The sequence below is a fragment of the Oryzias latipes genome, chromosome 15 (assembly GCF_002234675.1).
Source record: "Oryzias latipes chromosome 15, ASM223467v1".
NCBI lineage: Eukaryota > Metazoa > Chordata > Actinopteri > Beloniformes > Adrianichthyidae > Oryzias > Oryzias latipes.
In genome coordinates, this window is record NC_019873.2 from 6,532,035 (window position 1) to 6,554,884 (window position 22,850).

The window sequence follows — 22,850 nt, forward strand, 5'->3', positions numbered from 1 at the left end:
CACTATAGCCAAGCAGCTAATTAAGTGGCGTCATTGGAGAGCTGTCCGTGCCCCACACACCGCACGACCCCAGACAATCTCAGAGAGAAAGAAATAGGCAGAGAAGCACAGTTTCCTTTTCAGCATCAAAGCCAACCTATTAGAACACAACACAATAAGTCAAACAGCATGGAGATGACTTCTGTTCCCAGCCCTCTCATTCATGGTTTTCCCCATGATTCCCCACTTCCCATGAGTCTTAGGGGCTGAAGGCGGGGCTAACCCCCAGGTCGCTACAATATATTTGGGAATAGAGCTGTGAAAGAAAAAGCCTGGCACAAGATATGCTAGATTTACACTACTTTCTACTTCTTCCAACTGTAGGTGGCGGACATGCGCTAGTAAACAGAAGAAGAACAAGGAGAAACCCATCCCTTCTAGTCCAGTGTGAACAAGCTCGTTACTGAACGTAGGTCACATGCCCGATCAGAACTTAGCGTTACACTTGTGGATGTGGGATTTTCTGAAAATAATAAACAGTTGAAAAAGAAAAATAACATTTTTGAACAAACCATTCAAAGTATAACATTACATCAAAGATATTTTGGAAATTTACGTTCAACTTTGTAATCATGGATTCTTCAAAATCAGGCTAAACTTTCTTGGTGTACAAACATGATTAAATAAATGAGAAAAGGTCTGCTTACTTGATTGGCAATAGACTATTTTATGTTTATTTTAAATCTTCTTAGCATGTCTTCAACTGGATATATTTGATGTAAATTGTTGAATTAAAATCTTTTATTTCATTAATAATACAGTATTTATGAATGGTGGGTACTATCCCAATTTAAATCACATATGTTTGAGTCCCCCAAAAATTTGCATTAGATCGAACTGAACAAGAAACGTGATATTGATAGGACTTTCTTGATGTTTCTCTGATGCCTCAGGCTTCAGGATGCCTCAGAGCCTCAGGCTTCAGGATGCCTCAGAGCCTCCCTTCCCCTCTCCACGTTTTCAGGCAGCTGCCAGCGCGCGCCCGCCCCCTGTCTGCAGCTCTCATTGGTGGCACAGGACGCTTGTCACCAATCGTCACTTCCGGGCCATGCCCAATCAGGCGAGTTTGGCCGGAAGTCGTCACCCTCTCCCTGCGCTCCATTGGTGGCTGCCGCAGTCAGTTAGCGTTCCCTCCCACTGAGCACTGTCCGCCTCTCCGGCACCCTGTCTGCTGAAACCGCCGTCATATTTGTTGCTACAAGCCGCGTCGACCGCGGCAGGATAGACCCCATCATGACGAGGACCGGGGCTATCGCAGTATTTAAAATAGGCTTGACTTTCTAAAAAGTGGTGACCAGTTTTTTTTATAAGTGTATTTGAAATATTCGGGATGGTACCGTTAAGCTTTTTTGTGCGAGTTTTGGTTTCCGACACCGTGGTCCGCAAGGGGGATCTATGCCCAACTTCTCTTAATAGCCATTTTTTGCAGACAAAGAGAGCTGTTGAGTAAAGCTTTCAGGAGGCTCACGGGTAAGATTGTGTTCTAGAAAACACTCTGCTATCACCAGACATTTCAAATGTATATTATTAATCTCTAAATATCATCCTTAGATTATTTTTGTTCAATTGTATGTCGATTTTTTTTTTACAAGCTAGCATGCTAAGTCTGCTAGGTGGTTAATTAGCTGAAGCTAACTAAAATGTTAGAAATTCCTAACCTGGAGATGCTAACTGTTAGCAACTTGTAAGCCGGGTTGATAAGTGAACCAAACTAAGAGACAGGTTTATTTTTTATGTCTAATAATTTTTGTTGAACACCCACCATGTAGTTGTGAGTCTGAAAAACATCCCACTTGCCCTGTGTAGCTGTCTTTCGAGGTGTACTTGGACTGGCTGGCTCAGAATCGGGTTAGCAGGTCCGCTAGCTTGGCATGATGGAGCAGAGACGAACGGGGCCTCCACAAACCTGAAGGCCCCTCAACCATTTCGATAGATTCGCTACGATCGGGGTTTAGCTGAAGAGTTGCAATGATGGAGAAATGGAGGAAACTTTAAATTTGTTGTTATGGTTACCATAATATAACGTGCAGTTGGATGAATGTGAGGATCATTTGAAACTTAGGTTTTTTTTTGTTGGACATACATAAAATAATTATCAGTGACTTTAACTGGACTTTTACTGGACGTTTATAATGTTTGCTTTATTCCCACTGATCTCTTTATTGTTGTTAAATTATTTTGTACTCCTTCCATAGTTTCTTTTCCCAGCATACAGTAGAAAAAGACGCAAATCAAATGTAACTTTGATTTACTCTCTTATATATATATATATATATATATATATATATATATATATATATATATATATATACACACACACACACAAAGAGAGAGAGAGATTTAGAGAGATATATCTCTAAACTTCACATTTTTAGGTTTTTGCTTCTATGTAAGGTGAAATCTTTCCCAGTTTATTCTTGGCATTAGATCCACATTATATGGCAGTTAAAAAAAAACTGAAATTCTTCTGCCAGATTGTAAATAAAAACAGCCTTTTTTTCATCAGGTTAATAGCAAATTCTCAGCGGCTTCCTGCCAACCCACACATCTTTGAGAAAGGAAAGGCACCGCGCATCTCTTTCCAACTCCAGTCCGGTCGGAACACAGAAGAAATCCTCCCTGAATATTGTCTTCCTCCCAACCGTCTCATGGACCCGTGTGATCCCTGGAGAATGGGCGTGTTGGGCTGCCGGAGAACAGAAGTAGCTTAGTTCAGTTTCAGGATGGGTCTAAGTGGACGCGGATTGGATTGCAATTTAATTGTGTGTTGTTTTTGATAGTCATCTTATTTTTTCCAACCTTAGATTAGTCTTGACGGGAAATGTGGATATGATGCTGCGTGTGCTTTTGTGCGGTTATGCAGACCCCATACCAACCTCTTGTAATGTAAAGCAGCTGGTGCTTTCATGTTTGTAGTAGTTAAACAAATCTCACATCATGGATTCTTGATGCAATAATAGTGACCAGTAAAAAGCTAATCTAGCTTCCAGCAGTTTTTCATTTGCTTTGGCCGTTCTTTCAAATACATTAAAATTGTTAAATGCCAGCTATCACACAATTGACATCTTTCCCTTTAGGTTTTTTCTTCATGTAGTACGTTTTCTTCAATATTTGACAGTTTTTGGAGACCCTTTTCTAATTTTTAGAAGCATAGCCCCGGTTTTTAAGTTTAAAGTTATGACCAAACTTGCAGGTGAAACATTCCAACCAACATAGCAAGCTCAGCTGTTCAGGATTTCACTAAACAAAACATTTCATCTGTCCGAATTAAAATTTTGTAGTCTGTGATGAATTTGTTTTAGTTTGTCAAATCTTTTTGTCCTGGCTGCACCCGTGAAGTCCCGGTGGACTGGCACATTTCCGTGTACCTTGTGACCCAACCAAAACAGCGATTATTACATGTTTTGCTTCACAAATTAGATTAAGCTACACAAGTCATCAGAGCGAGTGTTGAACTGTGTCGCTTCCTTTGATGAAATCCTGGATTCCTGTCCAAGTCTGGAATCTGAGCCTAATGGGTTCTTTATTTTATTGTTTTGGGATAAAAATTGGAAAATTGTTACTTGGCTTCTGAACTAAAAGCTTTTCTATAACAGGGAAAACACACTTGTGCAAGTTAAAACTATTAAAGAAGGATTATTTGAATATCGTTTTTATGACAATTTCATTTTTGTGCATGAAAGTACACTGATATCCTCATAGATGAAATGGTTTAAGGTATTTTGAAAACTATGGAGCCAAATGTTGCTTTAAAAAAAATAATTTATGCTTTTTTTATTGAATTTTTTTATTAAAGAACTGCAGTAGGTTATGGCAATATCAATCTGCAGTAAGTCATTTCTGTTTTGCATCAGGTACAATAACACAAAATGTCAAATTTTAACTAGGAGTAAATGTAAAGGTGTGTCATAGACACATGCGTAGAATAAAACATGAAATTCGTCAAACAGGATGATGCATCTATTTAGGTCAATTATACCTTTTTGATGTTTTATGTAGGTCTTTAAAGTAAAAAACTTTGACACCGCACCCTAAACCTAGTATTAAATATTCTCCTCTGCTCCCTTAAACCGATGTAAAAGATTTCTGACTCATTTTTTTGTGTCCACTGCAGATTATAATCTTATCCAGTTGTTTGTTTGCTGGTTTCTATAGTTTCTCTTAACAGTCTACAGAAATCTTTACATCATTTGATTGGTCCTGACATTGACTATATCAGAGAACTGGACCGAGTTGGTGTGACATCACCCAAAGCAAATGACTCACTTCTGGCTCCAACCAAATGAAGTCAATTCAGTGGCCATGTTTTTGTTTTATGACACAGGAACCGCCATGTGAGATCAGGCAACATCAGTAAAATGTGTCTGTTCCAAGTCAGAGTCAATGTTTCTATGGCAACCACTCCTTCAGGAGTGAGCTTGTTGGAAGTCTGCACCCCTAAAAAGAGGGCTACGTGAAATCTAACATTCAACATGACCCAACATCTGATTGGTCAGTTTATAACTTGGATAATTTGTACCACAGAAACAATATCATAATAAAAAAATGAGGATTCTGAAGTACCTGTTAAAAAAGGTAATAAATAAAGAATGGTTACTCTGACAAATAGAATGACTATTAGCTGTTTATTTCTGTGGGATTTTGGCTTCTTGGAACCAGCGGGTACTTCCTGTTTGGAATGCCAGGGGGAGGAGTCACTCAGTCCAGTTCTCATATAGTTAATGGTCCAGGATCATTGCTTATAAAAAATGTAACTTAAAATAAAGAAACTGTTTAGTTTCTTTACTAAACAGTTAGTCATACCATATTAGCATAGTTTCAGTATTTTATAATCCAACAAACATTTTTATTCTTTTTTTTAGTTTGTTGGAGAGAGAAAAAGGACCAAACACCAACAGATGCATGTTAATTACATGAATGAATAAGGATAGGAGACCAATTCTTTTAATTTATACATTTCAAACCTGTTTAAGAGTTTTTTTTTTTAAATTACCTGTATAGTTATTACATCAACTCCTGGTGCCCATAAAATATTTTCTTCTTATGAAAATATAACGAATAACCATTTTATGTAATTTGTTATATTTTTACCAGCATCATGGACTGGGTACTTTAGTTGGCAGCTTGGCTAAAAGCAGAAGGACATTCATCGGAATAAGCAAATCTACAACAGAATAGCATGGGGGGGTGGGGGGGATCAAGGTGTTGCAATGGTCTAAGTCAAAGTCCAAACCCTGACTGGTTTTTCAAATGTTGTGCCAAACCTTAAGGGAGCTGCGCACAAGCAGACCATTAGGAAAAAAAGAGGCAATGTAAAATAAATAATGCCAAACAGGTAAAGTATTGAATGCGGTTGTACAACCATTCAAATTTTGGGGGTTCTTTGCCGCATGTCGCCTCTGTCCTTCGTTGAAGGTGTAATGATGGGGTGTTCTATTTGTTTCTGTTGTTTATTTGAGGTTGTGTTTACTTTTGATTAAGCTTCATATTTGCTGTCAGGTCTGCATTTACTCCCCTGCTGTCAATGTCATCAGGGATGGTTTTTCCTAATTAGAGTTACCTTGAAGTTGTTAGGTTGGTGGTTCAAATCCCAGTTCTGTCACATTACAGTGGCTTTGGTAGAGAAGGACATCAATATTGGCATAGTTTTAGTTTTGGTTGATAAGTGTAGCTCAAATTAATATGTTTCGGTAGGAATGAAAATGTCTGCCCATAAAGACCCCCTCTAATCCTCTTTTGATCTATTTTCAAAGTTGTCTTTTAACTAGAATTATGCCGTTTTCAGCCTAAATCCAAAATACATGGATCGAGTCATCTGCAAGTGGATGCATCAGAATGGAGCAGAACAGGGAGCATGTGGCTCACTGAGTGTAATAGCTCTCAGCATTCCCCAAAAACTTGCTCTCTGAGCATCAGCGCCTCCCAACCCATGAAAACGAGCATCTCATTGTGACAATATGCACAAATGCACATCCATCTTTGCCAAAGTCTGGATGTTGTTTGTTTTCTTGGGGGAAATGCTGGATGGAGGGGCTGGATGGCTCAGAAGGCTGGGTGTTGGGTTTGCCACGTGGAAGGCCAGGGTTTGCTTCTCAGCTTAATCCAGTGTGGGTCATTAAGCAAGACTTTCACGCTACTGCCTAACTACCAGTATGTAGCCACAAGTCTTCCTGTGCCGGTACAAATAAAATATCGCGTTGTGTCAGGAAGGGCATCCAGCATAAAAACTCTACCAAACCACCAGTCTTTGATTTTATACACCTGTGACCAGGCCAAGTGACTAGAACTAGGGGTGTGACGATAACCGCAACACCTGCTGCTTCATCACCGCAGTGATCAAAAATCCCACACCGTCAAAGCTCTAATTAGGACACTTGATTCTGATCATTAGGATGGGAAAGCCAATACCTTTTGTAATATAGTGCATCTACTGGATTCTGCAGATGCAAAGTTGTATCTTCTGCTCGGTGATGATTGAGCATTTTTAATGCAGTGTCAGCAGATGTGTTTACGAAGAGTTGGCATTAGCAAGATTACAGGTGGGCAAATCTGAACATAGACGGGAAATGTTTTCTCTGGAAGTTAGGTTTAGCTGCATCAATGTTTCTTTACGTTGGTGGGTAGATTAAATCGATTTTAGTCCCAGCAGAGAAAAATCAGAATATAATAAACGATTACCATTAAATCCATTTTTAAATGTTATGGATTAATTAGCCCCACTTTGGAGCTTGATGTTTAACTTTTTAGCACTGGATAAATAAATAACACGTGCATTTGGACACACTGTAACTGACCATTTACGTGAATCCGCGGATTCTGACTCAGAAAAAAAGGGCAACTTTTCAAATCGCCTTTGCTCAAATATGCATCACATCACTAATGCAAAGCGTTGCATAACAACCCATGGCTGCTTGTCTCTGCTGCAGAATCTGCTGCTGAATCTGCTGAAATTACTTCAATTGCGAAAACCGAGGGTCCCCAAATTCAGGCCTCTAGGACCTGATTTGGACGGAACTTTTCAAATGAAATTAGAAAGCAAACGGATTCACCAGACCTCTGTACATGTTTCTCACAACGATTAAATATGCGTCTTAGAATCAAATAATTTCCAATTCGGATGAATACACTTGCAAACAGATAGATCTATTAACGTCTTCATTTTCCTCATCTCAGCTGCCATCTGGCTCAAAACTTGTACAGCTGGAGAGCTCTGATATCGTTTGTTGTGTTTTGCTACGTTAGCCTGGGCTTCTGAGGTCCTATAAGCTAACAGGAGAGAGTGTAAAGAAAGGGTTGAAGGGAAACTAGCCATCAGCCCCACCCTCAACTCCAAGGCAGATTTATAATGAACTCCTTAAAAATGACCCAGGCTTTTTGATTTTTTTGCTTAAAAAAATGGTTTAATCATAGTAAAAAGACCACTGGAAATGATTTTACAAGTAGCTGGAGTGGGACTTTAGGATGGTTATTGGTGAGAAAACCATTGGATTTGACATTATTTCTGAGCCAAATTTTACTAGATGGAACTTCATCATCTTCATCTATGATATGTTGTTTAGTTTTATTTACTGATGCATGATACTGACTTTTTACTACCGAGACCCAATATTTTCCTGCCTCTTGTAGCCGATGACATTCAACTGATATTTTTTTTTAAATACTTAAAAAATATATTAGTAAAGTACAAAGTAACAGTGAATGGCTCTTATGTATTCAACAAAGCTGCGACTCCTCCTGCTTCATCAGATTTCATCAAAAATCTCACAGCTCTACTTTATATCTAGTGGGACACAAAAAATGCGACTTCTCCGGTACCGATAGCAGAACCGTTGATGTCAGATCTTAGACGGAGACGGAGACTGCTGTCTTGAAGAATGTTGCCCTGGGGCTCGTTCAATGCCGGGGCTCGGTACCCATCCCTAGGAAAGGGGCACGGTGGAGAACAATCACCAAAGTGGTTGCTTTGCATATAGCCAAAGACATGGTACCCATATATACCGGGGAGAAGACGGGGTTTATTAATTTAATTAAACCTTAGACCCCAGATATGAGCTGTGTTGTTAATTCTTTAGAAAATGAGGTGAATGTTTTTCTCCTTTTAGTCTAGACGACAAAGTGTGACTTAAAACACAGCTGGGACTTTGATTCCAAGAGTGTGTTCATTTATTTATGATTCATTTTATGATTCATTTTTAATTTTCAGGTTGCGTTTGATTAAATAAAATTTGCTTTAAGTTGTCTGCCGTTTGTACTTATTGCTTTCCTTAAGGCGGGGTCGGGAAAAAAATCGGGAAATGGAATTTAAAAAAACGAAAATCTGAGATTTTAATTTTTAGGCCATATCGCCCAGCGCTAATACAAATAATCCCCAATATAACAACGTGCAAAAGAAATAGTTTCATCTCAAAGTGCAAAAAGTTTTGCTTTTAAACTAAAGTGCAAAATAATAACTAAAACGTTTTTAACTGATGTGCAAGATTATTCATGGTTGCTCATAGAAATAAACTTTTTAAAAACGTAGGCATTCAAGCATTTTACAAACCAGAATGGAATGACATAAACCACCACTATAAAATACATTTTTTTGTTTTTTACTGTGTTGTTGGAATGGGAGATTTTCCCTGACAACGAGTAGCATCTCTGCTTTCTGACAGCTTAGCTGTTGATTTTTGTCATCCAGCACATTTTCAGCAGAAGAAAAAAAACGCTCACCATCAATCCTAATGCAGACAGCTGTTTCCATGCAAACCCTGCAGTTTTTTCTCTTCTTTTTAGAATGAGTGCTAGCGCAATAACAGCAGTTTCATATTCTTTCCACACATCGCGGCGGTAAATTTTTAAATAGCTTGTGAGATTTGTGGTGTTAAACCTTGACCTTTTTTCTCTTTTTGTGAAACTTCTGTCAAACAAATTTTTGGAAACAGCGAGTGAGTCGTTTGTCTCAGACACGGTAAAGTAAGCCCACATGGGTGAGAGCTGTGCCATGTTGCAGACAGAGCTCTCTAGGGCAGGTGCTGAGGTGACGTCACTTACCGGTACATGCTACAGAAGCCTGCAGGATGAGAGGGGTGAGCAGACACCTCGCTGGCACAAGCAAATACAGAGTTGAGACTGAGGAAGCGAGGGCAGTTTGTTTTTAGTTATCGGTCCATTTATCTGCGAATTTTTTTCTTATCTTAATTATCGGCATGACGTCATAATGACCAATATCGGCCGATAACTATCGGTATCCAATATTATAGTGCAACCCTAGTTTGGCTAACTCTTTTTACTTCACTAGTATTCTGCCGTTTTGCGGAAGTTTGTTCTTTACTGATTGAAGATCTAAGTCGATTGTTCGTCACTTCATAGTTTTTCTTGCAGTCTAATGAGGTGGTAGTTTTAGATGACTGAGACCACGATGAGACCGCTGCTCTTCTCCCTAGAATGACCCAAACTCAAGAATTGAAGTTTATAAGAGTTTATAAGTTTGGCTTACTGATATGTTGGTTCTCGTCTGTCTTTTACCTTCACAGCATGTTTGTGTGTGCTCTGGACATTAAATCATTTGAAATTAAAAAAGAAGTAGTTTTGTTTTCTTTAAAAAGAGTTGTACGATTAAAGGGATTTTTTGTTTGTGGTCCATAGTAGAGCCCTGCACGGGACTATTTTCTTCATCCCGCTCCCGCCCGCGCCCGCTGAATTTCTGACCAATCCCGCCCGCTCCCACAACGTATGCGTTACACTCCCACCCGCACCCGCAAAACTCATAGAATTTAGTCACGCACAGTAATAGAGATGTATTGATTTTGTATCATCTCCCGTCCCGCAGGAAAAAAACACGTATTTTTATTGATATTATTAAAGAGATTCATGTCCCTCCTCCAGCCTCATCTTTTCATGCATTCCTCTTTTGTGTAATGTGCAACTTAAATATTAAATATATTTTCCCAAATCCCGTTCGGTTAAAAGTGTGCGTGTGTGCGCGCGCAGACAGACGGCCTGAAGCGCGCTCTTAGTACGAGGCGGGGTGGGGCGTTGCACACCCCCAACAACAGGTTAGATGACAGAGGCCATTGGGCGTCTCTACCTGGTGCGTTCACGGAGCTTCAGTACATAATACTCCAACAGCCGCACAACGTAGTCTGCTAATATATATACATGAGATATTCATGGCAGCACTGATCCCGCAGGGTTTTTTTTTTGCCGCCCGCAGCACAATTCAAACCACCCAATCCCGCGAGATTTGGGTTGGGTCCCGTGGGACCCGGCGGGACCCAATCCCAATGCAGCCCTCTAGTCCATAGTCCTATGCTGGAACTGTAGATCATGCACTGAGTCTAGTTTTGGACTGATTGGACTTACAAGGGTAGTTTGGCTCTGATTAGCTCCATCTTGACCTGATGGCACAACTGACTGAATTAACTGTTCATCAGATGTTCTCTCTTTTATTTCCCTCATAACCCGCCTTCATTTTCTTTGTTTAAACATTTTTCTGGTCTTGTTGCAGAAATTGTAAAGTTTTACCTTCCCACCTTAGAGGATTCCTTCCAGAAGCAACACCGTATGATTGCCATAACTAAAGTTACTAGTATTGCATGAATATGAGGGGGTGGTGGGTGTTTCTGGACAAAGTTAAGTGTTTTTGACTAAACTGGTGAATCAATGATCAATATGAAAACATGCATAAATTTAAGGTTAAGCAATACTTGGCACTTTCTTGGAGCACAATGTCCGTCATTCATAAAACTAAGTGACTAAGGCCACAATACCTTTGTCTTCAGTGTTTCTGACTCTGTTTGAGTAGATCTTAGTTTAGAAAGTTTAGTTCTTACAACCAAAAAATGGAACTTGGCACGATAGTCTTCGCTCTTATTACAAACAGCATAACCCTATTTCATTGCTTGTAGGCTGCAGTTGAGGTGACACCTTTTATTTTCATCTTATCTCGATGGGTTTTTACCGTCCCAAAGGGTGTCCTTCACTTGTTCAGTTTTAAATTAGTTTAAGGGCGGTTCATGTCAAAAGCTAAGAAAAACTATGCTGACCATGTGCACTAAGTCTCTCAGGAATCCACATGAAAATGAAAATTGTTGTTGAATATTTGTTGCTAGGCCAGTTATATGGTTCATTATGTGGAATATGAAGCACATGCGCACTTCTCTACCGAGTTAGAGGGAGCCATTGCTTATTCTCGATTGTTAGCTGTGGTAATTGCTGTCAGCAACAACAAAACTTTACTAACTTGTCATGATACATTTAGGTGTTCCTACATTTTCCAGCATTTGTTGCATAAATAGCTGATTAAATATGAAAAATGACTGTTGTTTATGAAGCAACAAATCTGAATGCAACATCCAGTAGATGATGGAGTGCAGAGGAAACTCTTACAATTATGATCTTTTCTCATGTTATCAGGAGGGTGGTCCTTCATAAGTTTTAATGCCATTAACTTGAGCTGGGTTTAAAAATATCAATTTTATCTGCTTATCTTCAAAAAAATCCATATCAATTCATACATTTTATACGGCATAAAATGTACTTTCCTATAAAGGGATTCTCTTTGCTTTGTTATTAGTTATGTGAAAATAGTTTTTATGATCCAATATATAACTATTTTATTCAAAGAAATCTGGAGTTATTGTCATTTGAAAAATACCAACCAGATATGTCCAAAACCTATCGAGACCCAGTCCAATATGAAACGCATACTTACCGTGGTTTTAAAGTTACAAAAAACCTGCAGTCTACTATGACTTCCAAACTCTAATTGTAATTGTATGATAAATCGACAGCGAGTGTGTGTAGATGCATGCATGCACATGTGCCCTGTCTGCTGCTGTTACAGGGAAAGCTTTTGGTCAGGTCTAGACTGGCTCTGTAATACAGTACATACCAGAAGATCAGCTGTGAGCAGATCCCAGGTTCATTTATAGCTGTGGCCTTGTGTGCCTGCATGTCTGCCTGGCAACTCCTAGCTCTTCTGTTCCAGCCTTTCAAGCTCAACCACCCCTCAGACATTTTGGCCCTGTTATATTCTCACCATGTCTAATTAACGGATACAGTAGTCTGGGATATTGAAAGGAAGGTTGTGCTTCATGCTTTTAGACCCACTGTGTTAATTCTTAAAGTCTTTGCTGGTTGAAATTCCTTCACCGTGTGCTTAATCCAGATTTTCTGCTTTTGTCATTAGGTGGCTCCTGTTCATGAAGAAAGTGGGCAACATGTGGAGCAACCTGAAGAGCAGATGCCAAACACTCTTTCACAGCTCAGGACCCAGTGAAAGCAGGGTTGAGGCGGATGCCGTCCACTGTGTCGTGGATCTTGGTGAAGGAAACAGCCTAGCGGAGGCTCCAGGACCAAGAGCCTCCAGCCCGTCGTGGGGCTTCCTACCAGTGCCAGTGGTATCTACAGGACGCCGTCATCACAACTGTGTGTCAGACATCCCCCAGATCGTAGAGATCACTGTTGACAAGGAGACTGAGGATGCACGAGGGGGTACAGGGAGTATTCCCCTGGCACGAAGAGACTCCTATTCTCGTCATGCCCCATGGGGGGGCAAGAAAAAGCACTCGTGCTCCACCAAAACCCAGAGCTCTTTGGAGACAGAGAGGCGTTCTGGGCGCTTAAGAGGAAGTGGGAACCGTAGGGACAGACGTTACGGAATCAGCTCCATCCAGGAGATAAACGATTCTGTCGGCGGGGGACGCAGTCTGAACACCCGGTCTTTGCGCCAGAGGCTGAGTGACACGGTTGGGTTGTGCTTACCTTTACCTGCACGCAGATGCTCGCGTTCTTCTAAGAACCCTGTTGCCTCCAAAAGGAAGATTCACCTGACAGAGCTCATGCTGGAGACCTGTCCCTTCCCTCCAGGCTCCGACCTTGCTCACAAGTGGCACTTGATCAAACAGCACACGGCACCAGTCAGTCCACATTCTTCCACCACCCTTCTGGATGCTTTTGATCCCACCCACCCTTCACCCGAGGATGAGGAGGAACGTCTGCGTGAGCGGCGTAGGCTCAGCATCGAGGAAGGTGTGGACCCACCACCTAATGCACAAATTCACACCTTGGAGGCCTCAGTGCCAGGCTCCTCTCTCTACAAACTGGGACCAAAGATGACTCCTGGCATGGGGGAGGCCTCTGGGGAAGGCCGGGCCAATGGGGCTGGCAATTCTCTGGGTGCTGCATCATCAGGGACCTGCGGGCAGGTGCTGGGTGCTACAGCGTCAGCCCAGGACTGTGACTCTGAGGAGGACTCGACCACCTTATGTCTACAAGCCAGGCGACCCAAGCAGAGGCATGCTTCTGGGGAAGGTCACCCGAGTCGACAGCAACACGGGCCTTGGAAGGTTCACACCCAGATAGACTACATCCACTGTCTGGTGCCAGATCTGCTCCCAATTACAACTCTACCCTGTTACTGGGGCGTCATGGACCGCTATGAGGCTGAGGCCCTGCTGGACGGCAGGCCAGAGGGCACCTTCTTGCTGCGCGACTCAGCCCAGGAAGACTACCTCTTCTCTGTTAGCTTCCGCCGTTACAATAGATCCTTGCACGCACGCATAGAGCAGTGGAATCACAACTTCAGCTTTGATGCTCATGACCCCTGCGTTTTCCATTCTTCCACTGTTACAGGACTGCTGGAGCACTACAAGGACCCCAGCGCTTGCATGTTCTTTGAGCCGCTGCTTACTGCACCCCTCAATCGGACCTTTCCCTTTTCTCTGCAGCACTTGGCACGAGCTGCCATCTGCTGTTGGACCACTTATGATGGTATAGGCTCTCTGCCTCTGCCCCCTGCCCTTCAGGACTTCCTCAAGGAGTATCACTATAAACAGAAAGTACGAGTTCGATGGCTAGAGAGGGAACCTCCGCCCAAGGTTAAATAGGGTGGACTTCTCCATAGCCGCAGGAGGATTACTGGACTTTACAAATTCCTCAGTTTCCAATTAGTCTGATCTGACATGGATTTGTTTCTGGTGGGGTTTGGAATTAGTTATAACAAACTATACAACTTTAATTCTAATCTTTTGTTTTGGTTATTACTTACATCACAGAAATACATATTATCTTCAGTGTGACACTGTCTGGCAAGCATGTTTTCAGGTTGTTTTGACAAAGAGGAAAGTCACAAGTGTGAGCACTTGGTGTCTCTTCTCTCCTGTTTCGGGCTAAACTTCTGCCTGATCCCACCCTTCCACCCTGCTTGTAGACCTGCCTGCATGCTTCCACTGTTCATACCAAATTGCTTTTTGCCAACACAAGGCTATGTTGTACAGCTGACTCTTTGCTTGCTTGCTTTCCCCCCCCCCAGCCCATTACCTTAATTTTTTAAGTACGTAGTTGAGCACCTTTCCATGACGAGATGTGTGTGGGTTGAGAGGGCATCTGTACGTCTTCTGAAGTCACAGTGGTTTCATTGATGGTGCTGCATGAGACACATTCATGACCGTTTCAATCATACATGTGCACAAGGAAAGCATGTTAGGGGGTTTGTCGGGTGAAGGACAGCACATGTGGGAAATAAAGGGCTTTACATTAGCCAGTCCCCCTTTAGCAGCCATGAGAATTTTTTAAATTATATCTTAGGCAAGTGTATTCTGACAGTTCATGTTTCACAAAAGTCTTTCTGTGAACAGCCACAGGCAGTAAATGTGTATGTGGGCTGTTCATCATGCCATGACTTTTTTTTTTAAAGCTTTTTCCATATGAAATGTGGGTTAAAACTGCTGCAACGTTTTAAATATGGTGGTTGAAGTTTTGTGCTCGACACTGTGAGCTGTGAGAAAGGCCACTGCTGTTAACAAAGACATTGTAGCCTTGGTGACCAGTTCCCTCAAATTCTATCTAAAAGACATTCCCTTTGCTGGAGTTAAACTGGTCATCTGAAAGTTGAAAATGCAGACCTTTATTTGGGAATCTTCATTGCAATAGACAGCAGAGGTGGTCCTGTGATAGCTGGCACTGCGGCGTTGGCACCTAATCCTTTGATTCCCCTTTGATAGTGGGATGGAGTGTCTTTCTGCTCTTTGCCAGGGCCCATTTGGAAGTCTGACAGGATGCGTCTGCTTTGAATCCCATTTGGTTTGAGACAAAATCAGAACAGGATGGCCCGTTTCTGCCATCTCTTCCAAGGTAGATCTAAAACAGCAGCCAATCTGTTAGGTTCCAGTCCATGCTTCTCTTGTTTTGTGGTCATCCGCTTCATAGTCCAAACCAGCTGTAGGATTGTTTCAACATCCAGCTGAAAACAAAAAAGGTGCATGAGCTGTAGGCTCACAAACTTATGGTGCACATTTAAAGCTGCAATTAAAGTGGTGCTATGTTGAAATAAGACCTGATCATTGAAGTAGGCTGCACATTAGCTCCATCTATTCCCTCACTAATGCATGCATTAGTCTCTGTGGAGAACTTTTAACGTGTTTGTAGGTTAGTAGGTGGCCATGCTGCTGTAGGCATAATGTCCAGCTCACATGCAGGGGATCTTTCCAGCAACTTGACACATGGCTGTAACAAGAGGCCTAGAAGATTCCTCTGATGACAAAGCCCAGCCTGATGTAGAACTGGTCGATGGGTAGAAGAGTTGGATTTTGGAGTCGGTTAGGGGAAATAAATAGTTAAACACAAGTAGAATGACATGGATACAGAGTAGTTTTCCTAATAATACACATGAAGTTACCAAAAACAAATCTGTTTTGTCGCAATTAAACCTATTTCTACTTATCCAGTAAAATCTCCTATTTTCCCCAAAAGTCTTTTGACCACACATGTAACTGTAAAGCCATTTGGCTTCAGTCGTGTCAGACTCCTGCAGCTTTTGCTTACCTTAAAATCCCAAAACGAGTAAAAAGATCCAACCATCACGTCCCAAACAGGTTTTCAAATGCATGCATGCACATTATTCACCGGCTCATGCCATAGCTCCATCAATCAGTCACAAGGCATCTTTGTCATGCTGAGACATGCACTCACTGGGTACTCTGGTTGCCCCTTTGTCCACTGAGCAACCGTCTCTATGACCTGCTCTGTTCACATGTGCCCACATCCCTGACATCCTTGTAAAGCGGCGGTGACTTTTGGCTGCCATGAAACGTCTAGCCCGTTTGCCCTGCACTCGCAGAGCTGCAGCCAGACCATCAGGAGTTGTTGGCCTGGCAGCAGCACGCTCAAAGGCAGCGAGGGCTTTCATGAGGAAAAAGAAAAAAAGCACTTTAATTGTGTCTCTGTTCTACAGGTGCAGACTGAAAGTATGGGGACTGTGGGGTGTTTGTTGTTGTTGTTGTTGTTGTTGTTTGCCCTATACTCCAGCCTATTGAGCAGAAGTCTTTAGGCAAACTGTAGTCATGCCGGGTTCAGCATGTGACGTTTGCCTTCAAAGAGAGCTTCTTAATGTTACGCTGGAACGGCGGCATCTGGAAACGGCCGACTGTCCGCATACTTGACAGCCTCGGGTGTTTGTCACGCGTTACCAAAAGCAAAGAGAAATGCCAGCCGCTTAGAATGAGTCTTCTCTTTAGGTGCTGTAGGCCGCGTGGATGGAGGTTTCTCAATCTCGCTGCAGACGCCGTGCATGTTTGTGTTAGCATATGGATAGAGCCACGTGGGGGGGAGGGGGTTCCTATGGGAGGGGGAGCAGAGTCTAGTGTGAGGGGTGAGGACAGTGACTCCAATGAACAATGCCTCTCTGCCCCCCGTACCATCCCCACTTATTCTCAGGCAGGCTCGTTGCAAAGGAGGGTCGGCAGACCCTCGTGACCCTCTGTTCCCCATGGGAAATATCTGACATTAACAGTAGTAGCACATGTTTGCCATATAACCTGTAGATTTAGACAAAATACACATTGTATGTATGACGTATGTTGGATTTATGTTCTAGCTCGACGAAAGGACTTTACTCTCTCGTGATGCATAAACTGTCATTTTTGCACACACTATCAGCTCTTCTTCTGACACCTGCACTACCCTGAAGATTTACACCCCACCACACACACTAAGCCAGGATGTTGGACCCCCTTCAGCCAGCGCCGCCCGCCTGTCTTTGTGATTTTCGCCTCAAGAACAGGAAGAGTTTCTATTTTGTTGAGAAAGGCCATTTCGCTGTCATCAGTACCACATTGTTCCGCTGCACTATTGGAGCCTGGGTTGTGGCAGGAAACCACTGGGTCTGGATGAAGACTGCCTGAAAATGTCGGCTGTCCTGTTTAAAGCATCCTCAACCCCCCCACCACCCCTTATCTCTCTGGTACGACCTTTTGTTTCAGATCTTTAAGAGAGAAAAAAACGATTTTTTTTTTCAAGTTCCCATATATATTTTAAAAGCTGGGTTGAGTGCTATATGCAAACAGAAAAATATGTGTGAAAGTTCATTCTTACTTCTCCCTAATACGCAACGGAGTGTAGTTGAACGATTGTTGCAATCCTGTCACTTTAATGCTTTATGTGCACACCAGTTGCTGTGGATGTGGGTGCCGAGGCAACGGGACTTGACATTGACGGGAACTGATGGTCGTCGATCTGCAATATTGCAGTGTTCCTAGAGCGCCATACACGTTCAGGCCCACCACAAAGGGCCTGTAACGGGAGGTGTGTTTTTTGGGGGGGTGGGCTCAGGCTGACCGTGCTGTCGTCAGGCGGATATCACTGTTCTGGTTTTCCTCAGCTTCTCCTGATGTGTTTCCTCTCTTCCTCTTCTTCTGCTGTCAGATTAGACTGGGCACGTGTAAATGGCATTATCATGTTCATGTTTCTCTCTCTATTCTGTGTATCTGTTAAATCAATCAAAAGAGAGGACAAAAAAACCCTGTTTTCCAACATAACCTGTTCATTTTTAAGAGTCGTATCATGCAACACTTGTAGCTCACTCTTGGTGCTTGGCTTATGCTTCATTGTCTTAATATTCCAAATAAAATTCTTTTAAGTGTAACCTCCACTGGCTTATGTGAGAATATTTCACGTTGTGTGAAGATCACAGCATGCCCCATTAGGCTATGTACACACAGGCATGTGTTGTGCGTCAAGAACGCGCTAAATGGTCAATGGTGTTCACACTGGAGTGGCGCTACCTGATACTAGCGCAAGTACTCACAGTTGGACGAGGCTTAAAATGTCAAAGCGGTGCAAATCTTGTGAATTTTGCTTCAGGCTGTCTTGCACAGCTCTAATTCAATTAATGAGCTGTGAAAGACATGAATCTAGTCGTCTACAAGTGGATGCATCTGAATGGAGCCGAACTGGAAGCTTGTGTCCCACTGATTGTAGCTTCCATTTCCCAACTGCAAGCTTTTTCCATTGGCTTTTTTTTATTCTGCTCGTGATTGACAATGATTTGGGAAAAGAATACTCAGAAATGCAAGATTGAATTTTTTTAAGTTCTTTGTCATGAGAAAAATGCTACAAGATCATAGTGTTAAAAACGCCATTTTCCCCAGAGTGGCTTTTTAATAAAAAAACGTAACACTTTAACACCAGAGCTTTAGCTCCAGTGTTTACATCCTTTTAAAAAAACGTAAATTCTCAACCTTTGATGCAATTAACGTACCTCTCCCAGATTCTGAAGGACAAAAAGAAATCCTGGTGCCGATTCAGTTCACACTGAAATGTCTATGCAATCAACGTAAATCCGTTGATTCTGTCAGAAAAGCGGCTTTGCACCGTTATGCAACACTACGTTAGTATTGAGTTGCATATCGGTGCAAAGCCGATGTGAATAATAGCTTTTCTTCGTGTCAATGAGTTGATTCACGCTGATCACGTAAACTGTCACTTTCAGGGATGTAAAAGAACACTTTTTATTTAGATGTAGCCAGTGACATTTCTTGTGTTAAAGGGTTGAACTAAACTTCAACAATAAGAGGGCTTCTTCACTTTTTCAGCAGATCCTGTTAGGGGTCACCACAGCGAATCGGCTTTCACCGATGTGCACTGGTAGTTTGGCAGAGATTTTTACACCGGATCACCTTCCTGACACAATCTTGTATCTTATTCAAGCTATAGTTAGGCAGTGTTGCAAAGGTTCTTTCCCAGGGACCCACACTGGATGAAGCTCATCGCGCCCACTGGGGATCACACCCTGGTTTTCCATGTGCCAGTCCTACCCGCAGTCAACTGAGCCATCCAGCTGCTCCAATGAGGCGAGCACACAAGTGGTTTTCAGAAGCCTTTGAAAATGGATGGTCACCTGCAGAGGACGCAGAAGTAGACTTCTTTGAAGTTTAGGTGTGGCGACTTCGATTACTTTTTTTCCAATCTGAGGATGACCTCTTGAAGTTACAAAGAAAAATCTGTAATTTGCTGGCAGCAGCTCAGTGGTCTAGACTCAAACTGTCTGCACTGAGACTCCTTCAGAAAAGTGGTGGGTCAGGTCGTACCAAAGACAACAAAAAGGGGAACCTTAAACCTCCCTGCTTGACACTCTGCTTTGGCTGATTGGGTTGGGGCGTGGTTGTGATCGCAGCTCACCTCTGCCTCAGGTAACTGGTAAAGTTCAAAGATCAAATTTTGCGACAGCTAAAGGGGCTTGACCTTTGCCCTAACTACTAACTCATTTCTACTTTTAAGAATGTGGAAATTGCACTGATTTCACATCTTTTCTAGAAATAAGCTTTTCCAGGCTAAATCTAACAGAAAAGTGTGTTTACATTGTCTCAGTGTTGATATGAAGTCATGATTATATTTACCTGCAGGCCAATATTCTTTTTTTTCTGAATTAGCCATCAAAAACATTGACTCCGATAATCTTTGTAGACTAAAGTCAAATTCTGGATAAAGTGTGGAATACACAGATTTACAATACTGACAGTTAGAGATTTTGTAGATTTTTACGAGTACTTTTCTTATTTGGTCTGAATTTTAATAAAATACTTAAGTCATCTTTGATACTACTAATACAAACAAAATTTTCATTTGTTTGATATTAATACCTCAAAATGAAGACTATAATAAAGATATTCCCAAATAACATAAACTGACCGTGTCTGTAGCAGGATTTTCCACCATTTGCTTCAATGACAGCCCGACAGTGACGTCTCATTTTCTTCACTTGTTCTGAGGCAATCCTTTTCAGTCTTCTACAAATGCTACATGCAGTTCTGCGGGTCACTTGGGGGTACGATCATCCAGTCTCTGCTTCAGCTGGTCTCAGACATCCTCTACAGGGTTCAGGTCAAGGGGCATCGCTGGCCATGACCATTGAGGCACGCCTACTTCCTGAAGTCCAGCTATGACAATTCTGGTACAGCGTGTTGGAGTGTTGTGATCCATGAACAGAGAGTAAGGGGTGTGCTGTGGAATTGGGGGAAGACGATGGGTTCTATGATGCATCTGAAGTAAGAACATGGAGTGACTGCCAATTACAATAACTAAATCAGCTTTGCACTGACTGGTGATGTCTGCTCAGACTGTTGCCCCTCCTCCAAAGAGAACGCTAAAGACCATGTCGACCTCATCATATTGTTCACCCCGCCTTCTCCCGCCACGCTGACGACCATCATTTCTATGCGAAGTGATCCGACACTCATCAGTGAACAGGATGATAGACCAATGCTGCATTGTCCAGGTCACATGGACACACTGTGTGCGAGTGTGAATAGTTTGTCTGGAGATCCCTCACATTTGATAAACGGGGCTGCAGATGTGTGGCGTTTGCTAAACAATGTCTGAGTGCAGAGGTCCTTAGGTACTGGTCATGGTTATGGTGGTCTTAATGAAAAACTTCAAAGGATTTACTGACAAAAATCAGCTTTTTATATCATGAAAGTTGAAATTGATCGAAAAGGTTTTTTCTTTTAGAGTTTCTTGGTTTTGGCCCCAATAAGTATGACGCATTGTACACAGTGATACCATTATGTGGAAAACACTAAATGAAATGTGTCTATCACCCCAATGCAATTGCCACCCTATCCCCAAAATTTGAGAGGTGAAACAAATGATGTCTTTAATTTTTTAAAGAAGTTTTTTACTTCACTGTAATGATTTCTTTTAGTAACTGATAGTTTTTTTATTCCCCACTGAGTTTTTCCTCAATATCCCCAACTTAATTCAAGTAGCATATTTTGAAAAATGTATACTTTTTTCCCCACACTATAGGATTATAAGGCACAGTGTAAGTAATTGGTCTTTTTTCAGCCTTTGTCATGTGTAAGGCATACAGAACATAAGGTGCATCAAGAGAGACAAGAGTCAGAGATACATCTGTCAGTCTGACTTTATTAACTGCGTTCACTGTAACTCTAGAACCTGTTTGTAACATGCTACACATTAGCGTGTAGCATGTGACAAACACCTATGCGTGTAATCCTTTAGCTGGTTTGTCTCCTACTTTAGAACCTATAATGTCCCCGTTGACCCTTTATCCTCAGAAACAGAAATCCTGTCTAGTGGTGTTCCCCAAGGTTCTCTTCTGGGCCCCATTTTATTCATTCTCAATATGATCCCTCTTGGGTGACTCATCAGCAAATTCAGTCACACTTCATATTATTTATATGCTGATGACATTGGACTTTAATCTTGTGAAAGCAATTGCAATAATCAGTCTTACATACTTGACTGTTAGGCCAGCATCAAAGTGTTGTTAATTACAACCACCGACTTGTCCTACCCTCAAATAGCAGAGACATTCATTTTTGCCCTAGACTCTAAAATACCCACCATCCAAGGACATCTCAGTTCACTGAGCTTCTCAGGAACCTTGGTGTGTGGTTCAACAAATCTTGGTCTCTTCACTCCTATTCAAAGTTCCCGCAGTCACTCCTCTTTTTCTGTCTCTGTGCCACATTGACCCAGTAGAGTGTTTTAAAACTCAAGCTAAGATGTTTTTTATTTAGAAGAGGTCTAGCTGACTTTTCTTCTTCTACTTGTAACCCTTGTGCTATCCTAGGCACTTTAACATTGGGAGTGGGGTCATCTAGACCCACTAGACAGTGTGCTGAACCTTTTTTCTTCAGTGATTTGTGATCTTCACTGGTGTCCATGGATTACATGAAATCTTTTCACCTTTATCCACCTTTGTCATGGTAGGGAGAACACGTCAATGTGAGGGTGGGGTCATCTAAGATAGCACAAGGATTAAGCTTAACCTTGTTTCATGAAAAAAAAACAGTCTGACACAGGTACACATTAGAGATGTGTACCTCTCAAAATTACTTCATCAGCAATTCATATATATATATATTTGATCATGACTTTAAGCTTATTCTAGACATTGTAGGTGAGCTAACAGGCTTCATGATTTCACTTAAACTCTGATAAACACAAGCAATTCTCAGACACTGACAGCCTGTGATACAAACCAGCTTAAAACACTGACTATATTCCTGTTGTTGCAACGCAGTCAAACATATTATCCAGAGTATTATTCTAAATGAGAACATGGTCGTAATAGTCTCAGATGCTATTTTTTTTAAAATAAAATAAGTCCAAAGTTTAATAAAAGGAATTGAGAATCATTAACTGCCCCTTAAGTGAAAGACTGACATTAAAATATTAAAATTATTTAAAACAATGTTTTTGATTAATCAATACAATAAGCTTTGTGTTGCTGGTTTACAAACTGTTTTTTTCCTACAGAATGGAATATCCTTGAGTGAACATTAAAAGTGGAAAAGTAGACATTTCTACTATAACTCACAGGCTGTTGCTCCAGCCTTTTAACTTTTTCAAGCGCTGTATGAACGTGTCTTTGTGGTTCTTTTCCCCCATAGACCCCTGCAGCCTCTTAACTATGTTCCCTGCAGCATAGCAGACTGACACAACCAAGCTTCCTGGAACTTCACAGTTGAGTATTTGTTCATTTGAAATGGAGTATAAATAGCATGTCGGTTATCAGTTTCAAG

At 41.7% G+C, this 22,850-nt stretch overlaps 1 protein-coding gene across 2 annotated transcripts; it reads left to right on the forward strand.

Annotated features, from left to right (window-relative positions):
* Positions 1-1,148: 1,148 nt before the first annotated feature.
* On the forward strand, positions 1,149-17,948 carry socs5 (suppressor of cytokine signaling 5). Of its 2 annotated transcripts, XM_011484060.3 has the most exons (2): positions 1,149-1,509; positions 12,212-17,948. In XM_011484060.3, the coding sequence occupies exon 2, from the start codon at positions 12,225-12,227 to the stop codon at positions 13,908-13,910; it is 1,686 nt and encodes a 561-aa protein (XP_011482362.1). In that variant the 5' UTR covers positions 1,149-1,509; positions 12,212-12,224; the 3' UTR covers positions 13,911-17,948. The 2 variants fall into 2 exon arrangements, with proteins under 2 accessions (XP_011482362.1, NP_001116396.1); NM_001122924.1 differs by lacking the exon at positions 1,149-1,509 and having other exon boundaries at positions 12,225-13,910.
* The last annotated feature ends 4,902 nt before the right edge of the window (positions 17,949-22,850 follow it).

Coding starts and splice junctions, on each gene's coding strand:
- socs5 (XM_011484060.3), top strand. CDS start 12,225: ATGAAGAAAGTGGGCAACATGTGGAGCAACCTGAAGAGCAGATGCCAA.